Source organism: Sander vitreus, chromosome 13 (genome assembly GCF_031162955.1).
Source record: "Sander vitreus isolate 19-12246 chromosome 13, sanVit1, whole genome shotgun sequence".
NCBI classification, from domain to species: Eukaryota; Metazoa; Chordata; class Actinopteri; order Perciformes; family Percidae; genus Sander; species Sander vitreus.
Window position 1 is genome coordinate 16212851 of NC_135867.1, and position 10350 is coordinate 16223200.

Genomic DNA, 10350 nt, shown 5'->3' on the forward strand with positions numbered 1-10350 from the left:
ATACAATTATCTTATCTAAGGTCTCCTATGAATAGAAATATATTGAAGTCGTGGTTGCTTCGATGGAAAGTGAAATAAATAATTTTTATTTTAAATAAATAATTGCAGTGGTGTGCTCTTAATTGGCACACATCATAAAGCAGGTATAAAGATATAATAAGCTATAATTTATAATTTCACTTGAGTGAATTGTTGGTGCTCTGATTCTGTGTGATTTATAATTAGTTCAACAGTTGCACAAGCTACACTGTTTATTCGGTAAATTACAGGAAATGACTGGTATTGACCATAGACTGTTAAAATCATAGGTGGTTAAAATAACGTAATAACATTGGTGGTGTTTAACACAGCCAGCAGGGGGCACCAATGTTCAGAGCTGCTGGTGGATGATCCGGATGTTGACTAGTGATGCCTGGATGCGGACAGACCACCACGCTGCTGGAGGAATGGACGCCTTCGAGTTGTTTCGGAAACTCGGAGCTGGAGCAAAATTTGACCTGAAGAAGTTTGGTCAAGACGCCGCTCGGTTTAAGGTAAAGGGGACATGTGTAGCTGGTGATATACCGGACGAAAATTAGTGATTGATAACAGAACGAGCCACGGTTTGATATAGTTTGGCTAACCCTGATTTGTACCAGAAAATGTGCTGCAATGCTTGTTTTTTTGGATATATATATATATATATATATATATATTTTTTTTTTTTACATTTTATGGAGGTTGGGTGCTTTAAAGTCGCATTATTTGGTGAGTGGTTGGACAATATGTCACACAAGTGTAGTATACACTGATAGTGAACGTACCCGTGTCTTATTTTACAGGTTGCCAGATCTCACGGAGGAGAAGCGTCTTTAGATGCTCTCTCTGCGATCGATTACTTTGGAACAGGACCAACGAATGGATCCCAGAGCAGTTTAATAGCACTGGAGGAGGAGAAGGATGATGATGATGATGATGATGATGGTGGTGATGTTGATGATGATGGAGAGGAATATGAGGTGGGAAGTGAAAGTGGAGATTCTGGTGCAGGAGGGAAAAGGAAGCAAAGGGAGAAAGACGTGAGGACGAAAAAGAAGAAGAGCAACAAGGTGGAGGTGGAAGGTAATACAAATGTGGCGGTTCGGTTTGCTGCTGACCAATTTAGGCATTAACTGATTAGCAGCTGACTGTGGTTATTTCCAGATGTTTTTTATATATGCATATCCTGGATGATACATGTACAAAAACAGTTCAAAAATGAAATTGATGTCAATGTGTAATGTCTGTATTGTGTGGTGTAGGGAGACAGAAAGTGGACCTGGTAAAACAGTTGAAATACAGGAATGTATCTGCACTGTACTCTTTAAAAAAATTAGACCATATATCTTTATGTCTTTTAGTCAGCAAAAATGGCTAAAATTCTCTGGGCCCAGCTTCTAAAATGTGAAGATTTGTGACGGGTATTTTTTACTTTAAAAATATATATTTTATACTTAACAATTTCATTGAGTAGTCTTGAAAATAATTGATTGATATGTCAATAATAATAAAAAATATGTGTAATGTGCCATCTTAAACCACAAAGTAAGTGTTGGAGAGACAGAAAGTTGGCTGCTAAACATTATAAAAAATGACTAGTGAGTTTGTGTCTGTTTATGAATATCAACTATTCTTAATATAGCAATTCCAGGTTTGGGGTCCGATGATGATGTGTAATGACAGATGATATACGTTTGGCAACTCTCAGAGATTTTGCCATACTGTTTATAGAGAGGTAGTTGTACCATCTCTGTATTAGTCCATTGTGGCCAATGTTTAAAATCAACAGTGGTATGTGATGACATTTAAAACGAACGTTATGTAGCTGTCCAGGGTTAGAGACTCACTGCTGTTTGCTGTCTTCTGTCTGACTGAAGTTGGTGGTGGAGCGCTGAAAGACGTGGAGGGAAGCGGCATCACCTGGACCTCCGCATTGGACAGAAAGATTCAAAACCTGCCGAGTGACGGGAAGGAGAAATCCTCGCTGAAGAGGCTGAAGCATCTTCAACAGGAAAAGGTCCTCATACGTGCACAACTCACAGCACAGGAAAATTATAAAGATATTGTTTATGATTCTGATAAATGAAATGTGTACTCTTACTCTTCCCTCTATCCTGTGTAAAATCCCTTTCTCTCTATTTGTTTTTAGGTGAATCGTATTCGCTCTCAACACCGTATAAATGTGCACGGCTGCGATGTACCCAACCCTGTGTGCACATTTGAGGAGCTCCAGTCCGAGTATCGTCTCAACCCACGTGTCCTTCAGAACCTCAAAGACGCAGGGCTGAACTCCCCGACGCCAGTACAGATGCAGGCAATACCTCTCATGATGCATGTGAGTACGCACACACAAGCACACACACACGCACAGACGGTTGTTATGTGAGGTTTTCCATGTGTCTGGTTTCTCTGTCAGGGTCGGGAGCTCCTGGCCTGCGCCCCCACAGGATCAGGAAAGACTTTGGCTTTCTGTCTCCCGCTGCTCGCCCACCTGCAGCAGCCGGCCAACCTGGGCTTCAGAGCTGTGGTCATCTCCCCGACCAGAGAACTGGCCAACCAGGTACACAACACACACACTGTCCAGATTTTTATATCATGATATTGGCATATTTATTCATATCAAGGAAGGAGATGTGAAGACATTAGCTTCCAGGTTTTAATCCCTATTGAATAAAGTGGGAGTTCCAGCTACTGCTTAAGTTTTTTTTGGTTAAATAATCATACACACATTTGCATGCATCTTCAGTCCGTTTTGTTGTGTTGTGTTTAGACCTACAGAGAGCTGCTCCGCCTGTCGGAGGGAGTAGGATTTAGAGTTCACATCATGGACAAAGCCTCTCTGGCAGCCAAGAAATATGGACCACAGTCAAACAAAAAATACGGTAAGACATGGAAAGTGTCTTCATAGACAAATTTGTATCTGAAATCTGAATTGCCTTTACCTCACAGTTTACCTCCTACATTTCTGTGCAGATATACTCGTCAGTACTCCAAACAGACTCGTCTTCCTTCTCAAGCAGGATCCTCCAGCTCTCGACCTCAGCAGGTAACACTGAATTTGCTGCTCTCTGAAATTGTTTTTTCTTAAAGGTGCCCCCCTCCCCGTAAAGATTTCTTGCAAACTGACAAAGTTATGTTTCCATTCACTGTTACTGTTACCACTGAATCCTTGAGGTCTAACAAATGTGTTGAATACATTTTGCGTCCCCATAAAACATTTGCAAACCTACACTGTTTACATGCATGTTTACTAGCTTGCATTCGTTTGCAGCATTGTGTATCGTCACCCAAGTGCGCTTGCACTAGTGAAATAAAACGGTTGGACCAACTCAAAAATAAATACCACCATATGGTGGAGATGACCGGTCAAAAACTCCACAGGTTACCTTTTAATGGTAGGGTCCTGAAGCCTGTATCATGTTTAATTTAGTCTGTTTCTCTTAATTGATTGTGTGGATTCTTTTTCACACAAGACAACAAAGGATATACTTTTTATTCCCAATTATCACAAAGTTATCTCAGTTTTCTTTGCTGCAGTGATGGAGTAAGCATCGCTTTAATCTGGCTTTGTGGTACAGGCTCCAGGTGCTCCACAGGTTGAGACGCATACCATATAATCACAACATCCATTGTTTGATTCTGTTGGGGGACCTTTTGTTGCATTCTCTCTCTCTCTCTCTCTCTCTCTCTCTCTCTCTCTCTCTCTCTCTCTCTCTCTCCCTCCCTCCCCACTGTCAAAAAATGGGAGCTTGATTGTTGTTTTTTGTTGGTGTTCAGTGTGGAGTGGCTGGTTGTCGATGAGTCTGATAAGCTGTTTGAGGGCGGTAAGACGGGCTTCAGGGAGCAGCTCGCCGCAGTCTTTCTGGCCTGTTCTGGTTCAAAGGTGCGCAGGGCTTTCTTCAGCGCCACCTGCACGCCAGATGTAGAGCAGTGGTGCCGTCTGAACCTAGACAACCTGGTGTCTGTCAACATTGGACACAGGTAATTATCTACTTGTAGAACTCCATACGTTGATGGATTTATAAAATCTTGTTCTCACATTAGAAAAATGAATGTATCATCATCTCAGAAATACGGCAGTCGACTCTGTGGAACAGGATCTGCTGTTTGTTGGGACAGAGAACGGCAAGCTGGTGGCCATGAGAGATATCATCAAAAAAGTAAGGACACTCCAGAGAGGTTACTTTTCAAGCTGGTAAATAATTGAGTTTGTTTAATAAATGTATTAATACGAGCTCTATTTCTGTACACGTGGATGTCCTCGCCATTTTCAGGGTTTCCTGCCTCCCATGCTGGTGTTTGTGCAGTCCATAGACCGAGCACGGGAGCTTTTCCACGAGTTGGTGTACGAAGGCATCAATGTAGACATGATCCATGCAGACCGCACGCAGCAGCAGGTACGCACTTAATACACTGTGTTATGGGTCCTCTCTGTGTCACTGAAGTGCAACCTTGTATTCACCTTCCTCCTTTCTGTTTCAGAGGGACAACGTAGTGAACAGTTTCCGGTCTGGTAAAATTTGGGTGTTGATCTGCACGGCTCTGCTCGCCAGAGGAATCGACTTTAAAGGAGTCAACCTCGTGCTGAACTACGACTTCCCCACCAGCTCTGTGGAGTACATCCATCGAATTGGTTAGTTTTTTATATATAATCAATCATTTTATAATAAGATAATCTTATATTGGTCTAAAACTGTTACCTGATTAGTTAGTGGACTTAAATGTGATTCTGTGTCTCAGATGGCCGCCCACTAAGAGTCAGGTTCTGTCTGAGGTTTCTGCCTGTTAAAAGGAAGTTTTTCCTTTCAACTGTTGCACCAAATGCTTGCCCTTGGGTGTAATTGTTGCGTCTCTGTAAATTATAGTGTGGTCTAGACCTACTCTGAAGTGTCCCAAATAACTTCTGTTATAATTTGACAAAAATAAATTGACTAAATAACATTGAATGAATGAATAAATCATGTTGATAACGGTGAATTATTATTTATTACGTAAAAAGTCCAAACATTCACTAGGAACAGCTTCACAAACTTGAAGATGTGCTTGTTTTGTTCATTTGATAGCATTGTGAATTTTTTAGGTTTTGAAAAAGTTTGGCGGAATCTGGCAGCTTTTGTTGGGCATGTGTCACTGTGGTATATTTTACAAACAGAATGATTAATCGAATAATAACAAAAAAAAGCTTAATCAATAACATGCATTGTTAGTTGCAGCCCTACTCCTGTGTTGTCTCCTATCAGGTATTTCTCGTCTTTCTCTCCCTGTCTGCTCATTTCCCCCCTCATATATCATTCTGTTTGCTGCTCCTCAGGTCGGACTGGTAGAGCTGGACATAAGGGGAAGGCCATCACCTTTTTCACAGAAAATGACAAGCCACTGCTGCGCAGGTATGTGGATACAAAGTGCAAACTGATTTTCCTTATATATAAACATGAACAGCTGTTTTTGTGTTTGTGACTCTGGAAAATTAGTTTAATAATTAGTTTAATAAATGTCTGGCTGTGCTCATGACATCAGATTTGGTAGGGCAGTGGCCGGGTTGGATAAGTGGGTAGAGCAGCTCCCCTTTCTCACCTAGTTGTCCTGTCAAAAAGTTAAAGGCGGAAAAGCCCAAAAAAATAATCTTTAAAAAAACCCGGTTATCAGATGTATAGGTGCAGGACAAAAGCAGCATACAAAGGTAAAAAGTGAGGGAGTCTGGGCGCATAGTAGTGCAAGCTCCCAAAATTTGAAGTGTTCTACAATTTACTCTTATATTTATCTTTACATGTCTTTCTAACAGCATCGCCAACGTCATAAAACAAGCTGGCTGTCCTGTACCCGACTACATGATTGGCTTCAAGAAGATACACAGGTAAAGCAGATGGATGACGATATTGAAGTTTCACAATAACCAACACATTCAAAGACATTTTTGCTCTTTTCTTTCTTGCTAAATCGATTTTTACCAAGTTTTGGTAAAATGGTTGTAAAAGTCTATCTGTATTTGTCTGTTTAGCAAAGTGAAGCGGAGACTTGAGAAAAAACCTCCCACGAGAAGCACCATCTGCACAACCCCTCGCTTCTTAATGAAGAAAAAAGGCAAAGCTCCAAATAAAGGACAGAAAGGAGAGAAGCAGGCAGCGGGCGGTAAGCAGAAAGAAGAAAATGGATCTCAAACTGCAGTACAGAAGCAGAAAGGAGAAAAGATGACAAAAGGACAGGAGCTGAAGAGAAGAAATAAAACACAGAAAGAAGGGGGAAGAGAAAAACACAAGAAGGCGTCTCAGAAGACGGGATCAAATTCCTCTGGGGCCAAGTTAAAAAAGTAAGAGTGTGTGTGTGTGTGTGTGTGTTTTACAAAAACTGTCATGTATTCATGTATGATTATGCAATCAACAGCCTGTCAACCATAACCAAACATAAAGTGACTAGATCTGTTTTATGCCATAACGGGTGACTTTATATCTGACAGTGTGCTTCAGAGATATGACACGATTTTCTTTTCTTTTTCAACTCTGTCCACCAGGAAAAAGGGGAAGAAAAATAAGCCACAAGAGCAATAGATGAGAGTGGTACAAGTAGACTGATATGAAGATGGACGTGGATTTTAATTTTATTTTTTCCGTCTGATTTACTGCTTATTTTCACACGTGCTTTGTATTATCAGAGTATGAAATAAACTGTTTATATATATATACATATGTGTATACATTTCTTCATTTGCTCACCTGCAACTTGCGACGTTGACTGAACATTTTAACAAACAATCTTCAAGAGAAATGAAGGCTTTAATTAGTGATGAATTTTTACGTTCAACTGACAAGCTTGACTCATGTACACTGAACAAGATAGGGCATTCAATTTCAAGTTTTAAGGTTTTTTGTAGTATAGTTAAGTCATTAAGTTTTTTTAAAGTAAAAAATGTCATAGTATATTATGTCACAAATTATAGTATTGTATGTCATAAAGTCATTGTATAATATGCCATAAAAAAGTAAAAAAAAAAAAAAAGAAATAAAACAAATGGAAGGCAGTTGTGAGAGATATGGGGAAACAAGTTCCCTTAAGATTCTTTAATCATCACAGTTGTACCCTCCACATTTGAGCTGATTAGAGTAATATTCAGACTATTGAAAGGATCAATTTTACTTTATATGTTTGCTTAATGGAAGTCAGTTGGATGATTTTGCAACTTACTGATTTTTCATATGTGCAGTATATCTGTCATATGGATAAAGTAATATAATTAGCCAAACAATTTTGTATTTTTAAAATGGTACCTTGTTATGCCTTACTTTGGTGTGGGAAAAGTTTAAACTCACTGAGAGCAACTCATCTTTCAACCACTAGCATGGAATGCTATTAATCCGTTTTAAAGCTTATGATGGTTCACTCTCAGAAGAATAAAAACCTGGTGGCAATCTGAAGTAAAGAAAGCTATAGTAGCCAGATTTGCTTCAGATTGACTATTTTTCATTAACAAACAAACAAACAAAAACAAAAAATACATGGTGTACATATGCAGTGCCAAATCTAACAAAGAATAACAAATGTAAGCTTTCACAGCCTTCTTGTTTTAACATCATCACGTGCTGCTATATTATTATTCATGTACAAAAAAAAGTAGCCCCGCCACCAAAAACAAAAGATTATCACTCCAAATTTGATTGATATACAGATAGTTTAACAAAGAGTTTATTGGGCCTTATCCATAGACAGTATCCTCATCTGCAGTGAGGGTGGATTCCAGACAGAGCATGGATGTATGAGACAGAGGACCTTTCTTAAATATCGCGATACATCGGCTGTGAGATCTCGCCCATGCATTATACTGCAGGAAACCCCGTTCAGTCTTCCTTTCTCAACATGGCACCGAAGGTGAAGAAGGAAGGTTTGTCAATCTAATCATTTTGAATGAATAATTCGTATAATTCACAATTATATCGCATTTAAGGTCCATTAGATGAGACCAAAATTTAAGGATAAACTGACAGTGGTTTAAGTAATCCCAGGATATTGCTGTCAACTGTCTAAATATGTAGATAACGCATATCGTCTTTCCTACATGTATGCCAGAACGTGATGCTAAGCTAATATAAGCATGTTAGCGTTTGCTCACCAAAACCGTATGTCTATCTATCGTTACATCTATTACTCTGTCCTGATTACTTCCTAGGCTGCAGTTTATTATGAACGCGTTTTAGCTAGGCCATGTCTTAGTAACGCTTGGTATATAATAGGTTGGTAGATTGGTTATTTTAGGGATGTTAGCACTTGCTGCACCTCAGCGGTGCTTTTTCATTAGCAAACGTTACACGTGATAGTTAACAGCCAAGTTGTAGTTGTATTGCAGGAAAACAAACCAATGTCTAACATCTTGGCCATTTTCGTTAGTTGGAGATAACCGTGGTTCTGTAACGTAGCTAAGAATAAGAGGTACGGCCTTAAGTTAATATTCATTAGCTAACGTTAATCACTTGTATATTTACGCCACAATCACACAACATATCCGAGGCAGTGAATTGAAACGGTTACTAGCTATATAGCTAACGTTTATATATATATATATATATATATGGAAATAGAGGTGTGTATGTATTGGTTGCCAGTATTTAATTTTTACACTTATTTGTCCAGGAAAATGTGCTTTAGTGGTCCGATTACGTTACACCACTGAACGTTAGACAAGACAACTGTACGTTAGCTTCATACAGAAGTAAAGATTGTTTTAATGTCTCAGCTTGTCAGTGTAAATGTAGCTTTACTAAGTGACACGTCTTAAAGGGAATATCAAACTCTAGTCAGCTAAAACCCTAGTCTAAGGTCTCATTTTAGTGAGTACAACACATCAAATACTTGAGACTTGATGATGCTGTTTTCAACAAATCCAACTGTCTTTTGGCTTATTACCAAATTACAAACTGCATGAACAGCTGACAGTCTAACAAATGGTATTTCTCTATTTAAGCTGTCCCTGCCAAGACTGAGGCCAAGTCAAAGGCTCTGAAGGCCAAAAAGGCTGTGCTCAAGGGTGTACACAGCCAGAGGAAGAAGAAAATCAGGACTTCTCCTACCTTCCGTCGCCCTAAAACACTTCGTCTGCGCAGGCAGCCCAAGTATCCCCGCAAGAGTGCTCCTCGCAGGAACAAGTGAGTTACAGTGACTGCATGCTGCTGCAAAATGCAGGGATTAAACCTGGTGCATATGATGGTAAAAGCGATCAAAGTATGAAAAAGCATGATTCCAGCTTTATAAACTACTGATGCACCCGACTTTGACTATTTTGTTTTACATTAGAACAATCAGAAAAGGCACATTTTGTGAAGTACTTGGTAGATATTAACAGGTCTGTTTTGTTGACCAGAAAATTGTGGTGCTTTGGTGTTGTTTATTTGGCCTAATTTATATCTTTTCTGAAGGTTGGATCACTATGCCATCATCAAGTTCCCCTTGACAACAGAGTCCGCCATGAAGAAGATTGAGGACAACAACACACTTGTGTTTATTGTGGACGTCAAGGCAAACAAACACCAGATTAAACACGCTGTCAAGAAGCTGTACGACATCGACGTCGCCAAAGTCAACACACTCATCAGGTAGAAATCTTAACCCACGCTGAGCTTAATATTTCATGTTGTCCTGGTGAAATACTGGGTAAATGACTTTGTGCACTCCTTTTTAATATACTGTTCCTAATTCAAGCCAGAACATCAACATTGACTCTATAATTACATTTGTTTAAAGTTTGTGTTGTTGGACTCAGTTTTAGTGGGTGATTCCAAACATATGACATATTAAACATAATTTGCGGTTGTAATATTGGTCCAAAATGTGGTCAACATAGGTCCTCAAACAACTTGAGTCTCCCATTGTAAATATAAAATTGATAGCATAGATCTTACTTTCCACCTTTCTTTCGTTGTTCAGGCCCGATGGTGAGAAGAAGGCGTACGTTCGTCTCGCACCAGATTACGATGCGTTGGATGTTGCTAACAAGGTGAGTCTTCAATCATTTAACGGGGTAAAATGGGCTTTTGAAAGCTAGTTCAACATAATGGGTTGTATTAACTTTCAGAAGTTGTCAATCCTGTGCAAGTGATGTAAACTTTTATTATATCTGAATGTCCATGATGCATTCAAAGGAACCACTGATGCCAGATTGCAGGTACAGATGTATTCACTCTGTTGATGATCAGTGTAATTAATGTCCTGTTCTTTTCTACAGATTGGCATCATTTAAACTGTGGCAGAAGAGACTTGTGGAAGAATAAATATTTGTATAAACTACAACTGATTCAGTGTCCTTGTGTTTGTGAGTTGTCTTTACACATGGGCGCGTACAGTGAATGA

General features: G+C 39.4%; 2 protein-coding genes and 1 non-coding gene across 3 annotated transcripts; all 3 read left to right on the forward strand.

Annotated features, from left to right (window-relative positions):
* The first annotated feature begins 398 nt into the window (after window positions 1–398).
* ddx52 (DEAD (Asp-Glu-Ala-Asp) box polypeptide 52) lies at window positions 399–6695 on the forward strand. The gene is made up of 15 exons (XM_078266313.1): window positions 399–533; window positions 822–1101; window positions 1896–2035; window positions 2168–2353; window positions 2435–2578; window positions 2789–2900; window positions 2992–3064; window positions 3796–3999; window positions 4088–4178; window positions 4293–4415; window positions 4501–4651; window positions 5330–5405; window positions 5801–5872; window positions 6017–6325; window positions 6527–6695. Exons 1-15 carry the CDS (start codon window positions 417–419, stop codon window positions 6561–6563), a joined length of 2115 nt encoding a protein of 704 aa, XP_078122439.1. The 5' UTR covers window positions 399–416; the 3' UTR covers window positions 6564–6695.
* A 1096-nt stretch (window positions 6696–7791) lies between these two features.
* On the forward strand, window positions 7792–10290 carry rpl23a (ribosomal protein L23a). Its single transcript, XM_078266565.1, has 5 exons — window positions 7792–7891; window positions 8969–9149; window positions 9420–9596; window positions 9928–9997; window positions 10226–10290. The coding sequence occupies exons 1-5, from the start codon at window positions 7822–7824 to the stop codon at window positions 10238–10240; spliced, it is 513 nt and encodes a 170-aa protein (XP_078122691.1). The 5' UTR covers window positions 7792–7821; the 3' UTR covers window positions 10241–10290.
* LOC144528340 (small nucleolar RNA Z17) lies at window positions 9198–9269 on the forward strand. Its single transcript, XR_013502893.1, has one exon. It is a non-coding gene; the product is annotated as a small nucleolar RNA Z17 (small nucleolar RNA).
* Window positions 10291–10350: the final 60 nt, after the last annotated feature.